The sequence below is a fragment of the Falco peregrinus genome, chromosome 1, assembly GCF_023634155.1.
Source record: "Falco peregrinus isolate bFalPer1 chromosome 1, bFalPer1.pri, whole genome shotgun sequence".
In the NCBI taxonomy this organism is placed as follows: domain Eukaryota; kingdom Metazoa; phylum Chordata; class Aves; order Falconiformes; family Falconidae; genus Falco; species Falco peregrinus.
In genome coordinates, this window is record NC_073721.1 from 57,515,493 (window position 1) to 57,538,830 (window position 23,338).

The 23,338-nt window shown below is 42.9% G+C and overlaps 1 protein-coding gene across 1 annotated transcript in view; it reads right to left on the minus strand.

Annotated features, from left to right (window-relative positions):
• The window catches only part of LOC129783652 (heat shock factor protein 5-like), a 37,792-nt gene that overhangs the window by 12,597 nt on the left and 1,857 nt on the right, over positions 1-23,338 (minus strand). Inside the window, 3 exon segments of the mRNA XM_055793644.1 lie at positions 12,606-13,112; positions 18,141-18,238; positions 21,473-21,847. Coding sequence (XP_055649619.1) covers positions 12,606-13,112; positions 18,141-18,238; positions 21,473-21,847 — 980 coding nt within the window.

Genomic DNA, 23,338 nt, shown 5'->3' on the forward strand with positions numbered 1-23,338 from the left:
CTTCTTTAAACATCTAGATGTTCTAATAAATCTCCTCCCAACAAAGATTTTGGTGAATTTGGCATTCTTATTTGGTTTTTTAGTTTGTACTTTAAAGGTTTCAGGATGTTTTCCTGGTGGCCAGCAGCTCCCACAACTGTAACAATTTTTTTTAATTTTTTTTTTTTTTTTTTTTACTGAAGTTTAACAAGTAAGTTGGTTTTGTATTCACTAAAATTCCACCTCATACCCATTCCCTGCCCTAAAAGGGGCCGTTACCGGTCCTGTTGTACTGCAAATGCTGCAGCAATTGGGGTGACATTGTCAGGTCCTTCTGCTCAATTGTCAGCAATAGCAACCACTCCTCCTTACCAGCAGAAGGGTTCGGGGCAGGAGATGCTGTTCCTGCTCTGCAGGTTACACAAGCCTGCCTCTGCAGCAGCACTTCTGTTTTAACTCTTTCTTACCCTGAGTGCAAATCTGCTACTTGTTGCTTTAAGTCTGTTATTACATATCATGCCTTTGCAGGCAAACAGAAAACATCCTGCCATGCATCCCAGCATGATTCAGTCGCACCTTCGAGGGGGTACAGGGGTTTGTACAAACTCACCCCAACACTTTCACAAGGTCTTTGATTCTCCACACACACACACACGCCTCAGGTTTTACATACATCAGTACAAGTTTTTATATCTTACAACGTGTTTCATTCTGGTTGCTCCACAGAAGGAACCGCAACCTGAGCTTTTAAACACAAAAATTTCAACAAGAACATCTTTCTAGTTTAGGTCTCAGGTTTTTCCTATCCTTTTCTAGAGCCACAATCAAAGATCAGGTGATGTTAATCCCGCACACTTTCTAGTGCTAGTACCATAGGATCCCGAGGGGGTACTAATCCACAGTCCTTTTGCCACTCAGGTTTGTCCTGGAGGACGAAGAACATGTCTGCATACGATACTTCCTCCCATTTTCCTTCTCTTCTCAGACACAACATTAATTGCAGGAGAGTGTTATAATCTATTGTTCCTCCCTCCTGAGGCCATTTCGCATCACTCTCCAATTTATACAAAGGCCACCACTGATTACAATATTTAACCAATTTCCTTCTATTTTCGGTACCACCATGTCCTACGATATCGCTCCAATGTTTTAATATACAACCCAAGGGCGATTTTTCACAGGGCTTACTCCTTCCATTTCCCATTTTGCAATTTTATTTACTTTGTTTTTCTCCGGCCGCCGTAGCCACCCAAGGTCGGAAACACGGATAGAGCTTCTTACTCGTATTGCACTCAAACGTGTGTCTCAAGCACTCTTGCACTCACACTCAGTCAAAATAATTAAGCTATACACGGAAAATCAAAATGCGCATCTCAATCACACCATTCACACTCTCCGGGAAGCCCTCAGTCACACAAGCAGTGTGTTATACGGTACCGTGCACTTACGTACAACTTTTAGGAACACTAACAGTTCACAAAGTATGCATTTCAATGAACAATTGCCAATAAACAAACAACAAACAAAAACCAATTTTTCCTGGTCTTAAGCAGAGTGTTAAGTTTTCCGCTATTTGCCACGAATTACCAGAATATTATTATTTTTCAACATACATTTCATAACTCCGATTTTTGAACATGTAACAAGACAACACATAGAACAAACAAGACACAGAGCGCTATTTCAGTTGTTACATTCTAGGAATTCCCCAATTCTTAAGACAACCTAAAGGAAGTTTTTAGCTTCCTCTTTTTCCTGCGCAAAAGTTTCCCTTTTACTTTTGCTGTGAGGTCCCTCTTGTTCCTGTGAGATTCCGCCTTATTCCGTCCCGCCCCCCACTTTCCGTCACGAGGCCTCCGGGCTTTTAGGAATGGCAGTAACCTCGGGTTTGCTCGATCTGCCCTCAAGATCGCTAGCGGCCACCCCTTGGTCAGCAAACCCCCTCCCAAGGTACCTTTCCTCCTGGGGACTACGCTGCGCGCCGGAAGTCTCCGTGCGTCTCACCAGCCGCCCCGTTACTAAACATACCGTTTTATCCGTGGATCCAGGGGTTTCTCTTCTGCTCCCGGGTGAACAGCTGAGAAGAGGAGGCTCCTCCGAGGAAATCTCCCGGGGCGCGCCTAGGAGCGTCTGCTCCGCAGCTGGTCCCTCAGCCGAGCAGAAATCCTCCTGCCTGGCTCGCCAAAACTGACGTGCGGAATTAGACTCTCTAACTCGAAAGTTATAAAGTAGGTATGTTTATTGCGCGCAGATGCACGGGGGATTGCTCCTCCATAAGCGTGCATGCCCGAAGTGACGAACCAACTCACATTTATACAATGAAACAAATGAATAGTCAATTAACACCTATACATATTCGTTACCTAAACCCCGCTTTGTATGTTAATTAGCTTACCAGTCCATTTTCTGGAATGTGGTGGTCTTGCAGGTTTGTAGGTGATTCATGTTCTTGTGACCATCCAATCTTCTTCAGGTGATTCATGTCCTTGTGACCATCCAATCTTCTCCAGCAAGGAGACTTAGCACTCCCTCCCTCTAGATAGCATTTGAATGTCTCTCATCTTTTTCTCATTCTCTTTTAAATAGCCCCTTTGTTAGAGAAAGAAGGGCAGGCGTCTCCCCGTCTCCCCTTTGTTAGAGGAAGAGGGGCAGGTGTCTCCTCAAAACTGTAGTTGTCTCCTCAGAGCTGTGTGCCTATGTGACCAGACACCGCACCCATGACTAGTCACCATACCCACATTCCTCGAGCAGACACATACAATCACAATCGATGTCCATTGTCCCCATTTCACACTATTTCTCCATATCACCAGGACAAGCGTGGCCAGCAAACTGAGGAAATTTCATTCCCCCTCACTGGTGAACCTGTACTTCCAATGCTGTGTCCAATTTTAACCCTTACAGCTGCGTGTGTGGAAACTGAAGAGCAGTCATACTGCACAGCACCCCTTTCAGATTTCTTTTTATCACTGTGTGCAGGAGCGGGCTGGAAACTAGGACCATGCATGGCAATCAGTTAGCTGAGGGGAATGTGCTCGGGCTTGTCTGGACAACAATTAACATGATGAGGCACGTTTGCAGAGCACAGGGGAGTGGGAGACGGATGGCGCCAAGGAAAGGTAACACCTTGCTGTTAATTGCTGGTAGTTAACCACCAATCAGGGATTGCCTAGTATGCAAGGCTTAGCTTCAAGAACCAATCTGTTTAAAACGCGCAGCTTCTGAAAGTGTATATAAAGTCGTGCTCCTGTACAATAAACCGACATTTGCTTGCATCAAGCTGCGTCCCGTCTCTTCATTTGCCGCAAATTGGTGACCCCGACGTGATCCGTTTAAGGATCTAACGTGAAGGGCTTTTGAATCGCCTATCTGAGCGACTTGCAGCGAATCCCACAGAACTTTGAATGATCTGCTGAAAGGAAGCAGGAGCCGGCCAGAAATCCCTCCGGAGGTGAGAGGTGAGCTGTGGGAAATCCGTAATGGGGAATCAGGCTTCGTCCCCAGAAGGAGACGTTTATGAGCTTATGAAAGGTCTTCTTAATAAACATAAGAAAAATATCTCTGGACAAGACCTTAAAGCAACGCTCAAGTGGGTGCAAGTAAATATGCCCGCAGTGACTGCATCTACAATTTTTACGCGGGAACTTTGGGACGACACGGGGGTGAAATTATGGGATTCTGCGACAAAAGGCAATATTGAGTCCCACCGTCTGCTTTCTTCATGGAGAGTTATTTTTGAGACTATGAAAGCAGAGGAAGGAGAGGAGGAGGAATCGCAAGCTCCTATAGCTCTTTCCTCATCAGCCTCTAAGTCACAGTGCTCTAGACCCCTGGGTGTCAATGCAGTGGGGTATCCGCCAGAAGAAGATCCTTTTGACCCAGGACCGATAGACCGTGAAAAAGAACTTGATTTATACCCTCCTGATCTACGTGATGTGTGGACAAAAATAAAGAAACAAGCCTTAAAGGAGGGGGATTTGGACATGGCTAAAACTATTGTTGCTCCGGTCTTGTATTCTCAGGGTCGAGCAGGGGGAGCATGATGGGAGGCTCTTTCTTTTTCGGTTGTTAAAGAACTGCGCCGCACAGTTACAGAACATGGTATTTCTTCTCCCTATTTTATAAGCCTGTTATCTTCTGTGTTTGATACTTATATCATGACTCCTCATGATTTGAAACCTTTAGCACAATTGTTACTAACCCCGACTCAGTACACGTTGTGGGAGTCGCATTGGAGAGGAGGACTGCAAGCACTCCTGCTCACGTATGTTAATCACGATGAACCTGTATTAGCTGCACTGACAATAGAGCATCTTACGGGCACCGGGGCACATGCTGATCCGGTAACACAGGCTCAACACTGCCCCCGTGCGGCTCTCGAGGCAATTAGAGGAGAGGCAAAAAAGGCTTTTTTCCAGGTTCCTGATGTACAAAAGCCACAAAAAGCTTTTACTAACATCACTCAGGAGTCTCGAGAACCTTATATGCAGTTTATTGATAGACTAAAACAGGCTTTGGAACGTCAAGTAGGTAATGTGGAAGCTCGGGATATATTGCTAACAAAACTAGCTGTTGAAAATGCTAATGCTGATTGTAAAAGGCTATTGAAGTCTCTTCCCAACCCAAACCCCACTCTGGTGGAAATGGTGGAAGCATGTAACCGAATCGGTACGGTTGACCATAAGTTTGAAGCTATGGCTGCTGCTTTTGCAACAATGCATGGTGTGGGGAATTGCTATGGTTGTGGTAAGCCTGGTCATCTAAAGAGAAATTGTCTTGCGCGGGCTGCGGGGAATAAACAACAACCTCCTGGTCCTGGAGTTTGTCCGACATGTCGGAAAGGGCGTCATTATGCTAATCAATGTCGATCTAAGTATGATTTCCAGGGACAACCGATACAGGGAAACCGACCGCAGAGCGCGCGGCAGCGACGCGCGCAGACACAAATGCCACAGCTGGCATTTCAACAAGCTCGGAGAGAAGTACCGACACCTCAAGTCTCTGTCCAGCAACCTCAGGCAGCGCAGGATTGGACCTGGCAACCTCACACACAGTAACGTTGCTCGATTCCTCGGTTCATTTATTATCAACAAATGTCAAAGGACCATTACCCCCTGATACACAGGCTCTATTAATTGGTAGATCTTCCACAACATTGTCTGGTCTATTTGTTTTACCAGGTGTTATTGACTCTGACAGTGTGGACGAAATCAAAATTATGGCATGGACTCCATTTCCACCTTGTACGATACCTCAAGGTAGTAGAATAGCGCAATTGATTTTGATCCCGGCAGGGGGAGGCTCTCTTACCTCTGATCACCCTCCGCAGAGGAGAGGAGGTTTTGGATCTACAGGGTTACCTCACATTTTGTGGGTACAATCTATTTCTCCACAGCGACCTATGTATCAGTGTACCCTTATTCATAATGACCAACAAATAGCACTAAATGGGATCATTGACACTGGAGCTGATGTCACAGTAATTTCTCAAGCCAAATGGCCTCCGCAATGGCCACTGACTAATGTCTCTCAGACACTGGCTGGGATAGGGGGGACCGGTAACAGTCGTCAGAGTTTGGAACTAATTCAAATTCAAGGACCAGAGGGACATGTGGCTTCTGTTAAACCTTTTGTGCTACCTGTCCCTATGGTTTTGTGGGGACGTGATGTATTGTCACAATGGGGAATGTCTATCCGCACACATTTTTAGACGGGGCCATTGAAGTGCGTGACACCCTAAAAATAACCTGGAAGACTGATGTTCCTATTTGGGTGGATCAATGGCCCCTTCCTATGGAAAAACTTCGCGCACTTCAAAACTTAGTCTCAGAACAACTGTCCAAAGGACACATTGTGCCCTCTACCAGCCCATGGAATTCACCAGTTTTTGTTATTAAAAAACAAACTGGCAAGTGGCGCTTGCTCCATGATCTCAGAAAAATTAATGATGCTATGGAAGATATGGGAGCCCTCCAACCCGGGCTCCCGTCTCCAACTATGATCCCTCGACACTGGCATCTAACTGTCATAGATCTTAAAGATTGTTTTTTCAGTATCCCATTGCATCTAGATGATACCCCAAAATTTGCCTTTTCCATTCCAAGCATCAACATGCAAGCTCCGTTGCAGAGATATCAGTGGGTTGTACTGCCACAAGATACGAAAAATAGCCCTACAATGTGTCAATGCTATGTTGCGAAAATACTCAGTCCTGTCCGAAATGCTATGCCTACTGTGTTATTGTATCATTATATGGATGACCTTTTAGTGGCAGCACAACATCACGAAGTCATGGAGAAAGCTGTAGCCCTTGTCATAGATGCCGTGAATTCGGCAGGCCTCTCTATAGCACCAGAAAAGGTCCAAAAGTTTCCCCCTTGGAAGTATCTGGGCTGGCGAATAAGAGCACAAACTATTATTCCTCAACCATTGCAGATCAATACCAATGTAAGAAACCTGCATGATGCACAAAAATTACTGAGAACAATAAATTGGGTTCGACCATTATTGGGAATTTCTAATACAGACTTGGGTCCTTTGTTTGACCTACTAAAAGGGGACACTAATCTTTGTTCTCCACGTAATCTTAACCCTGAAGCAGATACATCTTTACAAAAGGTTGCCTCAGCTATCGCTTCTCGACAGGCCCACCGATGGGCCCTTGAACTACCTTTTTACTTGATTATTTTAAACCCTGTACGACAGCCTCATGCCCTGATATTTCAATGGGACCTTCAGAACTCAGACCCCCTGTTAATTATTGAATGGATCTTTTTACCTAACCAGCCTACAAAAACTATTTTGACACAACGTGAAATGTTTGCCTCTCTGATTGTTAAAGCTAGATCACGCCTGTTAACCTTATCAGGGAAGGATTTTGTCTGTATTTGTCTACCAATAACAACAGTATACTTAAAATGGCTTTATCAGCAATCAGACACCTTTGTTATGGCACTTGCCGACTATACAGGCCAAATAACTTCTCATCCACCTTCACACAAACTGTTTAACATTGATTTTCGTCTGATGTTAAAACCCAGAAGAAGCGAACAACCCTTACAGGCGCTTACTGTCTTTACAGATGGATCAGGCAAATCACATAAATCTGTTCTTCTATGGTGGGATGATCAACGGAGACAATGGGATTCGGATATAGAGACAGTCTCCGGTTCACCTCAAATAGTAGAACTGAATGCAGTTGTTCGTGTTTTCCGAAAATGGAATGTACCACTCAACCTTGTTACTGATTCTGCTTATGTTGCAGGTATTGTTACACGAGCTGAAGCTTCTGTGCTGCGGAATGTTTCACATTCACAACTTTTTACCCTGTTACAGGAACTTATTTTCCTTTTGGACTCTGGATCTGCACCTTATTTTGTTATGCATATTAGGTCTCATACCTCACTACCTGGTTTTCTTGCAGAAGGCAATCGACGAGCTGACCTATTGACGTTACCAGTTCAAGTACTGCCAGACCGTATTGCACAAGCTAAACTAAGTCACTCTTTTTTCCATCAAAATGCTGGAGCTCTTAAGCGACAGTTTGACCTTACTTCTCAACAAGCATCAAATATTATTGCTGTCTGTCCTGATTGTCAAAAACATTCTTTCCCATCAATTGCTACAGGAGTTAATCCTAGAGGATTACAAAGCCTACAATTATGGCAAACAGATGTCACACATTATTCTGAATTTGGTAACCTTAAATATATCCACTCTTCCATTGATACATTTTCAGGTGCCTTGTTTGCCTCTTGTCACACAGAAGAAAAGGCACGAGATATTCGTAGACATTTAATGCGTGCTTTTGCTACATTGGGTATTCCTATTAAAGATAAAGACAGATAATGGTCCAGCTTATGTTTCAACAACTATGAAAAACTTTTTTGCCCTGTGGGGTATAACTCATATTACTGGCATTCCTCATTCCCCCACCAGTCAATCTCTCATTGAACGGTCTCATCAGTCTCTAAAGCGTTTATTACAACAACAAAAAGGGGGAATGGGAATGGCTATTCCGGAGGAACGGTTACAGAAAGCATTGTATGTTTTTAATTTTTTGAATTGTTCTTTAATAGATAACAACCCACCGATAGTTCGACATTTCACTGCAAATGCCTCCTTCGAGGCACGGGTTAAAGCCCCAGTATTGGTCCGAGATCCAGAAACAGGTAAAATTATGGGACCATATCCTCTTGTTACATGGGGAAAAGGTTATGCTTGTGTCTCTACAGAAAAAGGACCTAGATGGATCCCAGCGAAGAATGTAAGACCTTTCTGTGAACCTTTACTGCAGACAACTGATACCGACACCGACCCTACAGAATGAAATAAAAACTGTGTGAGGATTACTGTTTTGCATTAATGTTAGATACCCAAAATCAGGACATAGAATATAGATTTCACCTTTTACAGCGCCTAGAACGAACACTATCACCCTGGATCAAACCACTTAACAAAGGTAATACGTTTGGACCAAGCACGGGACAGGACAACTCGGACAATGATTCCATTGACACTGATAAGGGGAATGAAGGATTCATAATGAGAGAGTAACTAGGTATTGTGAAGGAGAATAGGAAAGTTAAACATGGTTATTTAGTGTTTAATAGGTGTCTGCACGCTTGTAGAGATATATAGTTATGTAACTACATGAATGGTTTCTGCCCTGAGCCTGGTGGCGCATACAGCTGCGGTTTGTGTCCGGGCTCAGAGATGTAAATAGGGGCTTCTCTGTAAAGTGTCTCTCTTTGCATGAAAAAGAGGGAATGAAGGGAATGACCCCAGAGGTATGTTCAGAGAAGGCATGCTATGTTTCGAACTTTTTGACTGGTGCAGTTCTTGGTTGGTGTGCCCTTCCACCTATGTATAATGTTAATCCAAAAGAAGCTGATATTGTTTACACTTTGAATGTCGGTAATTGTCTTTCTGTAGATACTAATGTAGTAGGAGGCTATGATGGGAACGTGTCGCAGCGGTTCTTCTCTTATCCAGAGTAACAGCAGGGAAAGCATTAAAGAGTTAAATCACCTTGTTTGATAAGCAGTTAAGAATGTGAGTCAAAATTGCCACTGCTTTTGTTGTTGGTTCAGGGACATGGCTGTGAGGATTTTGATGGTATGTGCTGCGTGGATTTTAGGCGCCCCATTGCAGCAACATGTTATCAAAATCTGAGAAAATTTCAGCCTTTTTGGCATCCATTCACTCAATTGGCAGTATTGTTTGTTTGCTATTACCTTGGTTGCAGTCATGTTTGCAAGGGCCCTGCAGAACATGGCAAGCCTGGTACTAGCTGTTCAAAAACAAAAAGGGGAAATTGTAAAATTGTACGGAACAAAGACATTGGGTTATTTTGACATTGATAATATGTCTTAGTTGGTTTTTTATTTGTTCTATTACTTGTGCCTTGTTTTTGCTCGGTTTCAGGGGTTCTTTTTGTGCAACAGGAAGGGGGAGATGCAGGAGCGGGCTGGAAACTAGGACCATGCATGGCAATCAGTTAGCTGAGGGGAATGTGCTCGGGCTTGTCTGGACAACAATTAACATGATGAGGCATGTTTGCAGAGCACAGGGGAGTGGGAGACGGATGGCGCCAAGGATGGCGCCAAGGAAAGGTAACACCTTGCTGTTAATTGCTGGTAGTTAACCACCAATCAGGGATTGCCTAGTATGCAAGGCTTAGCTTCAAGAACCAATTAGTTTAAAACGCGCAGCTTTTGAAAGTGTATATAAAGTCGTGCTCCTGTACAGTAAACCGACATTTGCTTGCATCAAGCTGCATCCCGTCTCTTCATTCGCCGCAACTGTGTTTATAGAATCTTACACACCAACTCTTCAGTAATCTAACGTAATAGGTAATAATACCATTTTCATCCTAACAGCATCAGCCTAGCCCACACAAGTCTGGTTCCCAAGCTATCCCTTTTTTTTATTGTTTGGTCTTTTAAGCGAACATGTTTCTGACCATGGATTCACCGCACCTGTGGACAGACCCTCCACTCAGGTCTAATACTTCTGCAACTTCAGAGTCCGAAACATTGTTTGGCAGAGAATCAAGCAAAGCTACCAAAGCTGACAGACGTAAAAGTTTTGCCTTTTCACTTCAGTTACTGAAAAACGCCAAAACTGCTGCATCTCACTACTTACACGACTTACGAGACACTGACTGGACTATACCTATACCCAGCTGGAACCATGATGGACTAAAATTAGCAACTCGCATGAATGGGGTTTGCTGGATTAACCTTCCCCAAAGAAAGCAAGCGTTTCAGCCTTCACATAGGTATGCTGCCAAGGAGACTGAACGAAATCGGAGGCAAATTCCTCTTGATCAAGCATTACAGAAATGTTCTATTTCCACTTTAAGAATAAAACAAAACATTTCTTAGGAGTAGGAGTGGAATAAGAGATGCCCATTGAAGGCCAAAGCCTGTAAAAGTCTAGGACAGAAATTCACTGAGGCTAAGAGGACAATGCTGGATCTGAACTGTTGAATGTACTAACTCTTTTCATGTAAAGAGCTGCTCTTTAATTTGCTGTCTTTTAGGAAATCCGGAAAGCAGAATAAAGCAGGTTTCTACTAAACTGTTACTTCTATGAGGGAGACAGTTCAAGGCTCAGTGCTGGTCACAGGAGTAATTAAATGCTGGGAAATACTGTGAACGAAACAGAAAACAAAACAGTACCAGCTTGGTCAAAAGGTCCCGTATGCTAAAACCGACAGTTTCAAGGGCTGACTTCAGTCCACAGAGCAGAAACCCAAGATGAAGTACACGCTATCATCGCAAGTCTTCGGGCTGAAAGTAGCTGGAATGTGTAAGCAGGAATGCCCTGCTCTGTTTGCGCTCCTTGTTCTTGCTCTTCCCTACACATCAGGTTACAGCTGCTGTTTTGAGACTTGACGCTGGGCAAGACAAACCTTTGATCTGACCCAGCAGAGCTGTTCTGATGCTCTTGTATGAACAGTGGGGGAATTTGCTCCCCCTCTGCTTGTATAGAGAGGAACAGAGCGGTCTTCTGTGCACGTCCACTATTCTGTCATAAGCTTGCTCTAAAACACATGGTACCAACAGCCACTGAAAGCCTGAGTGCTTCCAGATTCAGGGATGAGGAAGAAAACTGTGCTGGAGCCTGATGTGAGGAGTACAGGCACAGAAGCCTCCTCTGGAGAGTTCTGCACCTGCCATGACCCCAGGCTCTGGACAAGTAGGGTGTTAAGTTAACCTTCCCTCTCCCGAGTTTGGGAGGAGGAGACTAGTTGAAGAGTGGTTCTAACAGGAAGAGGGAATCTGTCAAACAAAATGCTGAACAGTCCCTGAATTGCTTTTCAATTGCTCAAAAATTGAGGCCAGTTATTTAACCAGTTACAGTCCAGGACCAACATCAGGATTCTCACAAATATACAAAACCTCCCTCCCAAACAACTACGTGGTTCGTGTGCTTAATTCCCCCAGTTCTTGACAAGGAAGTTCGGGTCACGGACTCCAAAGGCCTTCAACAAGGGACAACCTATCATTCTAAAAATGCAGTTCAAAAATTCTCAAAACTGACAACATTTAAAGTGCGGTCAACACTTAATATAATGAGTGGGCACCAATTAAGGAGTACTGCCAACTCCATGCACTAGCACAGGGATGTGCTCTTCCCTACACGGTACTGAGCAGAACAGTCTAGTCTAGGCTTGAGCTATGCAGAGGCTTGATCAGAATACACATCCCTTTCTAGAAAGATACCCAAGAGGAAGATGACTAATCTTTATAACACTGAAAGCAACAATGGGAGGTTTGCACCAGCTGATGATTTCCGATCTAGAAACTTCAGTGAAGGCGTCAAGCTACCGATAGAACAATAAAACAGTAGCTTCAATGCATACACAAAAATGAGATTAAGTGCCTACATGCAAGGTAGGTCTCATGCAGCAGAAACAGATGCAGTCAATCTCCTGAGCTTACCTTGTTTTCAAACCAAAACAAAAAAAAAAAGCAGAGCACGCATTTGCTGCCTTAACAGAGTAACATCTAGAATGCCCCTCACCCCTCATGAGACTTACAATTTTACATACCGGGAAGACCAGGTACAGGTAGACCAAAGTACAATTACAACTTGTTGTACACCACAAAGTATAAACCAATGAAGATGCTTTATACCAGTCAAATGTCAATAAACTATACTTTCCACAGAAAACAGAACTTAACAACTATTTATCAGAAACAATCTAACCGTTTATCTAAATTTAAGCAAAAATCTGCCTCCAGCGGCAATTCTCAAAATACTCTTCTTTGTTGGAGATTAAAGATGGTATGTTACAACCTAAAAAAGCATCCACTTCATCACCACGAATACACCTGCACTACGCATGTCTCCCATGCAAATGAGCACCCTAACTCGGCCAACAGGCTGACACATGTCGTGCTCATTAACATGGGAAACATGGGATACTTTTTCATTCCGTCTTCTTTTTTATATCTTGCTTTACCAAGCAAATCCTTCACTGTCCACTAAAAGCTTAATTAAAGAAGCCTTCAGTTCTTAAGCTGGCAAGAATATTGAAAAGCTATCGGTCCAGACCCTAGCATTACTATCAAATATAGTTAGCTCAAGAAAGATGTTGGTTTACCTCCCCTTACCTGCTCTGGACTGAACAATTCTTCCTGAAAAAACATGAGGGAGAACTCAGCTGGGCGGTGATCTGGTTCTGTGCTCCATTTTTCATCTGCTTCCTGTGTGGTCAGAAGTTCTTGTAGTATTTTAGCAGCAGCAGCAGTTTCTATAGACAGAGTGGTATCGGCAGCACAAAGAATGTCAGAAGACAAATTCAGTGCTCCATCTGCTTCCACCAGAAATTATGTGTCTGAAGTTACAGGAGTGAGACATTCCAGCTGGCTTTCCTCAGTTGAAGAAGGTGCGTAACTATTAACAGGCAGTGCCCGATTTCCATTAAACTCCAGGATCGAACACTGGCTCTCTACAGGTGCCACTCCCACCTTTTCAGCTTTGCATGATGAACGCACCTCAGCGGCAACCTGAAACATGGCTTCAAGACTGACTTCTGCCTTGTTGTTTTCTTCAGATATATTACATAGCCAGTCAGACGGCATCAGTTCAGCTTCATAAGATGACTGCATTGGAGGATTCTGGAAAAAACAAAATACAGTGAACTTTTGTATCAAAAAATTACCATGACAGGATGTGTATTGATTCTGTTTATCCATTTATCCAAAAGCTTGAAAGATTGTCCGTTATTCTCAGTTAAAATAGCAAGTTTAACCAGAAGAAAAAAGAAAAAAGCTACTGCTTTGTCTTGGTTTTCATTAACCACCTTACTCTTGGCACGCTTCCTTTCTTCTATTCATGGTCTATCCTGGAGGGAAGGTTACTTACTAGGAGCTGGTGTATGCCTGCAGATGCATTGTCTGCACACCCTTTGCACCGCAGGTGTTAAATATACCCAAGCATTCAAATCAGAGACTTCTGGTCTTAGTAGGACCTGTGGGGGTACACTAGAACCACCCTCTTCACGTGCCACATACGTAATAGAAAATGAGAGAGAAAACCCACCTGCCTTCAGTTCCTTCTAAAACTCAAGCATTCCTGTTGTTGTTGTATAATAAAATCAGTATAAACCACAACATTTTTAAGCAAAAGAAAAAGGTCCATATGCTGTAAATGTGCATATGGACAGCACAACTTGAGGAACTCACCGCTTCTTAACCAATACCATTTTCCCCCTCAAGTGATTGTCCATAGGCACACCTACACAAGGGGTGCCCCCCAGGGACGCCCCAGTCCCAGGATGAGTGGGAGTTCAAATACCGATGAAAGCAGATACTGTAAAACTGCCCTGCCTGTCACAGCCTCACATCTGGACTCTCCGGTCATGACAGCGTCCCACAAAGGCACAACTCAAAGTCTGCATCGATCTGCATAAAAAGCCGACAGAATTTCAGGTCAGAAACACTTCTTGTAGAACCTACAGAGACTCTGCCTTTGCCATCACAGATCAGGTCTGAACACTACTAAAATTTTTCACTGTAATGACATCACAGGACGACAGGACACAATCAGCAATCCAGTGATGATTTTTTTAGTAGCATTCATATATATCGAATAACCTTTAAAACAGAATGAAGACAATGAAAGAGTTTTTCCAAAGCAGCAAGTCCTACCCAAGTGAAATGATAGAAGACATTTTAACAGCCAGTGTCTGTACTGCTACTTCTTCTGGAGGTGACTCAGTCAAAGGACACTAAAAGGGTCATTTCTTCTGACAAATACAAGTCATACAATGATGTTGAACAGAAACTCAGGTCTATTTAAAATACAGCCTTCTTTTGGAAGAGATCCGGTATGAAGGAGTAGTCCTTAGTGCCTGACTATCCTTAGACCTTTTAGCTGAGGTCATGGTTAATGAAAAGCTACTTCCAGAGACGAGTAAATTAGAGAACAGGAAGCTACAGGATCACCTACTAGGAAAGCCGTATCAGATCAAATGCCAGCGAAGGACTTGGTCTCTCCCTGATGGAGATACCACAAAGAGATGAGATCCTGTCTTCTGGGTGTGTGAAGTCAAGTCCTAGCGTGGATTCGTGTAGATGTGCCAGTTTGCAGATAGCCACAAACTGTGGAGGGTGGGGGGAAACGGAGGGGGAAATAAAACCTGGAATTTGAGAAATTTAGGTTAAGTTAAGCAAAATCTTTTCATTAAAGGCTAAGCCACCTTTATGTTTTTTATGAGATAGGTTCAAACATTATTCCTCTCATTTGATTTTTTTTTTCAGTTCTATTTTTTTAAAATGTTAATAAGGTGTTTCATTTCTGTTGCATTGCTTGTTTACTGTCATAAGTAGTCAGGATTTTAAGTAAGATCTGGATTACCAAACCATCCAGGAATAAGAACATCCCTGCCAAAAACCAATGAACCAACCCACCCATACTGAATCTTTTTCTGCCTCTTCTTAGGGGACCTCAGCTTGAAGCTGTTATAGCACATATTGTCCTCTTGGATGCACTACAGGATCTCGTATGTATTTCCAACAGGAGAAAGGGGCCACGCAAAGGTACAATTTAAATCCTTTTAGTTCACCTGGAGAAGGATGGGGGGAGGCAGCAACGAAACAAGGAAAACCGATAAAAGATTGAGAAGTCAGGGCCTGAAAGACTAATAGCTTGCTGGTCATTCAAGCTCAAGAGGAAAAATGGTCTAACTTAGCAGAAGTGGTGAAAGAGAAGATGGGCATTTCACTTATAAGATTAGCATAGCGTGTGCAGGAATTAAAGCACAACCACACCTTTTCAGGGACTGCTAGGACTACACAAATCTGGCTTGAGTGCTTGGGCAACCGGAATTAGTTCAGACTTGATTTCTTTTTGAAATAACATGGCTGATTATCATTCCTTATTACAAATAAAAGCAAACTACTTAGGACTGCTTTTAAGGTCAGAAAGTTCTTCTTTTTTCTTGCACGTTTATTTCTTCCATTTCCTGTTACCTCTTGCTTCAGTTCCACAAGGAAATACCGACAGCTTAATAACCATGGTAATAGCAATAATCAAACAGCAGGGCTGCTGTTAAAAAAAAAAAAAAAACAAAATGAGGTGGGGGCAGGAAAAAAAAATTTTAAAAATCGCTGAAATCCAATATGTAGCCTCAGTTCACATCTATGATAAAGCAGCGGGGAAGTATTGAGCTAATGGTTGTGAGCTGCCAGCACTGCTGTTGCAGAAGATAGCACGAGGTCTCTCAAAAGACTCATTCCTACCCAAGGATACTGATTCATCACACTAATCCAAACGCCACTTAAGAGAACCCAAATGAAGAATGGGTAAGAAGTTGTACCTGAGCTCCCTGTTTTGTAACCAAACGTGATGAGAGTGTAATACAAACCTCTGAAACCCCGACTTCAGAAACCTGGTGAGATACACCATCATCAGCCACCATGTCTGGGTATAACCACCTATGTCCCCTTGCCATTCCACGCAGTAATTCTCTCCAGCTTTTCCTGGAGAGCAAACTGCAGCCAACCAAACAGTTAGTTACCGGCCTGGTCTGCCCATGTTCCAGCCAGGGTCACCTAACACTTTCAGCAGCTCAGGTGTGTACTGTACAAGCTCAGCAGCTGGCCTCCAAGACCCAGAAACTCCACCTGTCTTAAATCTCTCCTAAACTTAAAAGTGATGCTCTCTGCAAGACCCAGTAAGGAACAGCACAAGGTTTAGGCTTCCTTGTCCAAGAGTGCCCGCTTTTCCTTCTGAGACCACAAAGCACCGTCTGGATCCAACAGAAACGGGGCTGGTAACCAGCTTGCTGACTACGAGCGTGCCGATACGGTTCACTGTCTTCGGGACTGGTCCAGCAGTTTCGTATAGGCTTTGCCACTCCTACCTAGCAGCACACAGCGTGACCAAACAGCCTAAAACGCCCCGCAAACCACGCTTCAACAGCATTGCACTGAATTCCTGCAACTGGTAGAAGGTATTGAGTGGAACAATAGGAAATATACCATGCAATAGTTCTATTTTTTGTGAAGAACAATAAAAATGCTTAGTCAGCCAGGGCTGATGAATTTTACCGCTTTTGAGGATTTGTGCAAGTGGTTACTGATGGATGATCAATACACCAGCCAGGCAGGATGCTCAATACTGCAGCTTGCCACATCCCCCAGAAGTTTGGGGAAGTATATGCCCCAGAACACACAAAAGGCAAACTGATTATTCCCCACAGCTCAGCAAGAACCGCAGGCAAACTGCTGTCTTCTGTACCACCTGCACAGCCTGTCACCACGTTCCAGGAGAAATGACCTAGGCTATGCTAAGACTCAGAAATCTCAAGAAGTCCCGTTGATCCACGCGGTACGATAGTTGTGTTACCCTGCTCAGAGACAGCCGGTTACTGACCTGGTGGAACTGATACAGGGCACTGCTTGCCTTTGGCCTTCTCACGCAGAGGATCGCCTTCCCGCAGTCTGCCCAGATGCTCGGCAGCTTTTTGCTGGGGGTTTCCAGGAAACAAAGCAACCACTAGCAAGTGGCCTAAAGGTCTTCTGACTCCACACACTGCCCATGGACTTGCTTCTCCAAACAACTGATTTTTACTAGACCCTTTGGACACTGTATATTATCCTTCAATCTAGCCACACCACCACCTTTGACCACTCCTTTGGAATGATTTACTATCCCATGGATCTCGGCCTTCCGAGATAAGCTATTTAATTGTGACTGCCCATCGCTCAGACGGATCCTCATGTCCTGGATGAAAAAAGCAGCTCACAATGAAAGTGAGAGGACAAAGATCCACTGTGCGAAAAATAAATACTACAATATCGACGGCATGACTGGCTGTTGGCTATCTATAGCCTTACACTAACGTGTTATCCTGGCCATAACCTGCCCATCTTGGATAAGCTTATTTTTTAAAAGAAGTCACGAATAAAAGACAAAGGTTGATATTTGCAAGACAGGAAACTCGATGATCAAGCTTGGGTAGGTCAACCCTTTTTCAACACACATAAGCATAACTTGCTTTGCTTGTCCTCTGTGAGGGGGAAAAAAGTATATGTGTTATGCTGTAATAAAAAAGGAAGCTCTTGCATTTTTACTTCAGATCTTCTGATATCTGATAAGCCAGGCCCTCCAAATAAGGTGCAGTTTCCACTAAAATTACATAAAGCATTTACAGGAAGTACTGGAGTTATCTTTAATAAGAGATCTCCGAGGTGGGGCCCATTCCAAAAAGTCACCTTAGTTTTTCTCGTTCATCAAATCAAACTCAGGACTGCAGGAAGCTGTCCGGGACAAAGAAGGGGAGCTGCTTCTCAGTATTTTCATAATATTAAAGAATCTCTTTTTGTCCAGGCAAGAACATTCTTCAAATACAAATGCAGGCTCATTAACTAAAAGTGATTCTGGTGAAGTCAAGCAAAAACACTCCACTGATGAGGACATCCACTATGCTGCTACCCTGAAACCTAACCTGAATTACAAAACTACCCGTTTAACATTCGGTGGTTCTTTGAAATAGGTATTTGTAAACCACATCACTTTCACTTTATCAAGCAGATCAATTTTCAAATTTCAAATTATCCTTAATTTCACAAGTGTATAAACCTGCAGCTCATTCATACAGTCTCCTTCGCTTTCACCTCCTTTCAGTAGGCTACGCTCACCTGGACAAAGCTGTCGTGGGTGTACGCTGAAGCAGTAGGACCAGCACAGCCAGCCAGAGGATCTGTGTGGGCTGCTGCTGAACAGCTCTGTGGTGTGGCTGCAAGAATTCAAACACAGCTATCAGACTGCTGGAACTTGTGTCTGGTGTGCAGAGTTCTATTGCTTACTTTGATTAAACATTTCAATAATCACACATTCCAGAACATTTATTGAATGTAAACGACATTCCAGAAATTTATTGTTACCTCCCAAGTCATTTTAAGACCAATTTCTTAATCTTAAAAATATTTAAGATATGTATAGATATATTAAAAATATATATTGTAAAATTGGTAACACGCACACATACATGCAGAAACTTCATAATCAGAGTCTTTTGTGTCTTAGTATCACCTCTCTGATTTGGCTGCTTGAGTTTCTTGTCACAATACACCACAGAAAGCGTATTCACATAGCTGAGCCTAGGTGTTCATACACACTTGTGACCATGTGAATTTTAAGACTTACAAAGAAAATGAATTATCTTAACCAAGAGTGTATCATTCTGAAGAATATCATGACTACTCCTAAACTACCACTCACCAGAAAGGTCTTCATATGTAAATGAACCCTACAGGCACAGATGCATTCAAAAGGCGCGACTGGCCTTGCACTGTCAGGTGGCACCAATAACTAATATTTCTCACATGGTCTCCATGACTGATTTTTCATTATTACACGCTCTCGGATAATAAAGCTTCAATGCATTTCTTTGACGCGATTCTACTGCTGTCAAAGGTTTTGCAGATAGTTGAATGTAAACAGAACTAAATCCTTAAACTAATTATGGTCTAAGGCTAGTGGGGAAAAAAAAGACTTAGATGAGCATATTTTATGTTACTGACTTTTCAGTAAGAATCATAATGAAAAACCAGGGAAATCTTTTTGTCACGGAAGTTAACAAACAAGTTTGAATACACACAAAAAGAAATCTTTTGACAAAGTTCTACTTTGATTTCATTTAATGGGACTTCAAAAGTGAAATGAATATAGAGTCAAGAATTAAGATTGAACATACATTCTTTAGTTCTCTCACTTACTAAATAAGTATCTTAAGGTTAACTATCACTTCCCAAGCAAACTAATCTTGCTGCTGTGCTCTCATGATGAAGGAAACCAGACTTTTTCATGTGGACATTTGAAGAAACACGCTTTCAGCATTCTGTATGTTATAATATATAGAAGAAAGGATAGCGGAGAGATTAAGAGATACACAGGCACAGAAGTAAAACCGCTGAGACAGTCCTAGAGTGACAGTGAAAATTAAAAGATTTATCATACTCCAGTGAAATGTCACTTACACTCTCAGAAACGCTAATTAATTCACTGGAGGTTTCAAACACCTCAGATTCCCCAAGTTTCTGCATTTTAGTTTTGATTACACCTTGCAAAATTTGATATGTTTTCACTGCGTTCTCACACCCACCTCCCACCCCAGAAGATTCTACCTGAGCAACATAGCCAAGTTATCCTTTAAACTTAAAGCAACGAGCGTCATCCAGTGAGAGAGAGCTACATGTTCATGTCTAAATCTACGCTGGTCTCCCTCAGCTCCCCTGCAGGCAGTACTTCAAAACAGGCACTTCCAGGACACCAGTGATCTTACCCCAAGACAAACTCTAAACCGAGCTACGTGAAATCGCACCCGAGACGCCCCTTTCCTTCCCTTGACTACGGGAGAGGGCTGGGGCCTTAGCTGAGACAGTGACAACTACAATTCATCATGATGAGTTTCAGCCTATGCTCTGTAACCAATAGAAACGCAAAGCGGGGACCACCTCCCACCTTAATTAAGCAAGTATTCTGGATGAGGCTTGGAGCTACCTGGTCTAATACCCACGGCAGGGGGGTGGGAACTTGCTGATCTTTAAGGTCCCTTCCAACCCAAACCATTCTATGATTCTCAGGACACCTGCTCCTGGGAGAAGACTTAATAGTTAGCAGCTGGTAAGGCAGGCTCCACACTCTGGCCACCACAGTAATCTTTGCATAAGGAGCACGTGGCAGGAGTTGCCTGTCTCTTAAACATTTAAGTGTGTCTACAAGAAATGCCCAGCTCCTCAGAACCCTTCCTTGACAAAAATGACATTACGGAAACTGTTGATTATTATCTGAAATGTTCTCAGCAGAGGTCTCAGAAGAGATGCACAAAAGATGTAACGATTTCACTGTGTAGGATTTCTAAACAGGGATAGATAGCTGTCTTTGTGAAGGTGCGGCTGCCAAAGGAGGAGCAGGCAGAAGGAAAGAATAATAACGGAGCTTTAGTTTGTTCAAGGCAAGAGTCACTGTTCTGAATTTCAGAAGTTTTAGGGAAATTAAAAAAAAACACCACAAACCCACAACAAATACACCACCACTCCCCAGAAAATAACCTATCATGTGATTTTTCCCATTCAAGGTAAGGGCAAGGAAAAGAACAGTAATTTGCTTCAACTCCTCTTCTGAAGAATAAAAACACTTAAGTGAGACTGATTTATTTTGTAATTGAGTGATTAAGTGAGACTGACAATTGTGGCAGAAATAATTTAGAAAAAAGAAAGGAGCCAAGACTTTTGTACTTTCTAGTCTTCAGTGCATAAAAAAATACAACATAAAGAAGCTAAGCAAGAAAAAAAAATCAGGTACAAAAATAGCATGAGCAGAATGAAATATTCTGCACCAGGAGTCCTCAAACTACGGCCCACGGGCCGGATATGGCCCCCCAGGGTCCTCAGTCCAGCTCCCCGTATTTACAGAACCCCCACACCACCCCCACCCCTGCCGGGGGTTGGAGGGGGAAACCAAGCAGACGCAGATGACTTCCTGCCATCTAATCCGCGCGCCGGCCCCCTGTTTAAAAGGTTTGAGGACCCCTGTTCTGCACAATACTTTTGACTGATCTTTGAGTTTAAAACCTTAACCTGGAAAAACATGAGACCAAGGCCTAGGATACTACTTCTTAACAAGGTCTCAGTGCTTTAATATCATTGTCCAAGTTTTGCTTAATTAAAAAAACAAAAATGAAAGTTAGCCTCACACCGACTAGTTTTGGAGAAATGCTCTTCTCCTCGCCCTTTCACCTCAACAGAAAGGCTATCCAGAAAATCACCAGGGGACACACAAAATCTGGAGGAAGGACACGAATACCAAACAGAAACTCCTTTTGCTTTAGGTCCATCTTCCTTTTAGACTTGACACTTTCTAATTCTCACTTGAGATATACACATGGCAGAGTATTGTAGAAAAATATTTGAAAGTCTCACTTTAAAATCTATTTTTGAAAAGCAAATGCAGAAAATTTTTTTCATACCTGTTGGATAGCAGGCTTGTGAGTACGGCACTGAAGATGCAGAGCTGCTGCAATTTGCAATGGATGTGGCAACGCTTTGAGTCCCTTGCTGAAGTGGCGGAAGAGAAGCCGCAGGCTGGAGTGTGTACGTGGCTCCTGTTGGAAGTGTCTGGAGTACAGGAAAGGCAGCCCCTTTATCTGGAAAAGCTGGGGAAGCCCCTTGCCCTGACAGCAACCCAAGTGGTCCCTGCTGGATCCAAGTGGAAGGGACTGGAGTCGGATCTAATCTTTGTGCTGGTAAAGTGCTGGGGGCTTGGCACGAGGTTGCCATGTAGGAGTAAGGAGCGAAAACACCTTGACCGTAAAGTTGATGAAACTGTCCTACAGTCAGCAGTCCTGCAGTGGGTACAAAATAAAGCGAAGCAAGTGTTAAGGAAAGGAGTTTTCACAGGCAAAGAAAGGCAATATGAGGAGCCAAGGCTCTACAACGTTATTTGGGAAGACTACCTTTGCTCCAGCGTACTTAATCCAGAAAGGAGACTGTACTCTTAGACCCGAGCATGCAGTAACTGCTGTGTGGCACACGAGTGAAGCGCCAACACAGAGGTGTCTGCGTAGCATTCAATCTCCTTAAACTGGCAGTAACGAGTTACCCATATTTAGAAATGTGCTATAAATCAAAATGTGTAGTAACTTACTAAACCAAACAAAAGCAATTTTGAAAGTACGGTGTGTTAAATCAGACAATACATTTTAAAAAAGGGACATCATAAAGCAAGATTTGACCAAACTCCACTACTGACAGCTCACAAACAGCTAAGGGAAGGGCAATGTCAAAATCCTCCAAAGGACTTTGCAAGTACTTTATGACAAGTCATTTATTTGGTCAAGAAAAAAATTTCAAAGCCAATTTTTTCTCAGTCAGCTCAACTAGTTCAGTGCAGACTAAAATATCCCAGACTTTGCCATTTTGTTATTTCCTAGAGAGTCCTTTTATTCTTCTCTATTATTTTATAGTTTCCTCTCTCAGACAGTTACTGTTTCATGAAATGGTATTTGCTTTTATAGCATGACAGCTCAATTTCTGTTTCAGTGACTTTGTGGAAACACTGACAGTAACACCGCAAACGCCTGTGCTCATTGATTTCTGCAAGAACTACTGCATTTGTGACTCCCCTGCAGGACTGCACTTAGCCATGAGAATTACGAGTTTCGGGATGGTTCACGTCAATAGGGTTTATCTAGAAGCCAGGCTTTCTCAGACCTGTAGTTTCCAATTCTCACTCAAAAGGACTTTTTTTAAAAATAGCCTCACATTTACCTCTTGCACTCCTCTGATGAAAACTAATTCAAGAAATCAGTAACATACAGTCATTATTCTGCAAGTTCACATTTAACCATTAAGAATCACTAAATAAATACCAGCTGACCCTGAAGATTTGCTGAGACTTAATGTATAGGACCGTTTATTTCCTGTTCAGTACTTTCACCATTTATAAACAGAGAAGGAACAGGGGTATGAAAATTCTTTTGTTTATATTTTACCTTTGGATAGGGACATGAAGATTATCTAGTTCTAACACGTAAACAAGACACCACGGGATGCCAAGTTACCAACCTCCAGTTGCTGTACAGGAATTGTTCCTGAATGTTTAACAGAGCGTTACACCCTGCAAGACACTGGGAACAGACGTGCCCCTAAACAGTCAGTACAGAGCGCACAGTGCATTGTCAGCCTGTCAGAACTTGACTGCATAGAAACGCCAATGTTTTCCTTGTTCTGTCTTTCTAGAAAATGAGACTCCTAGAGCAAAAACTCTGAAACTGCAGCCATAAAAAACAGAGGACAAAAAATGAAAGAGTCATCTCTTTCTCATAATTTCCTTT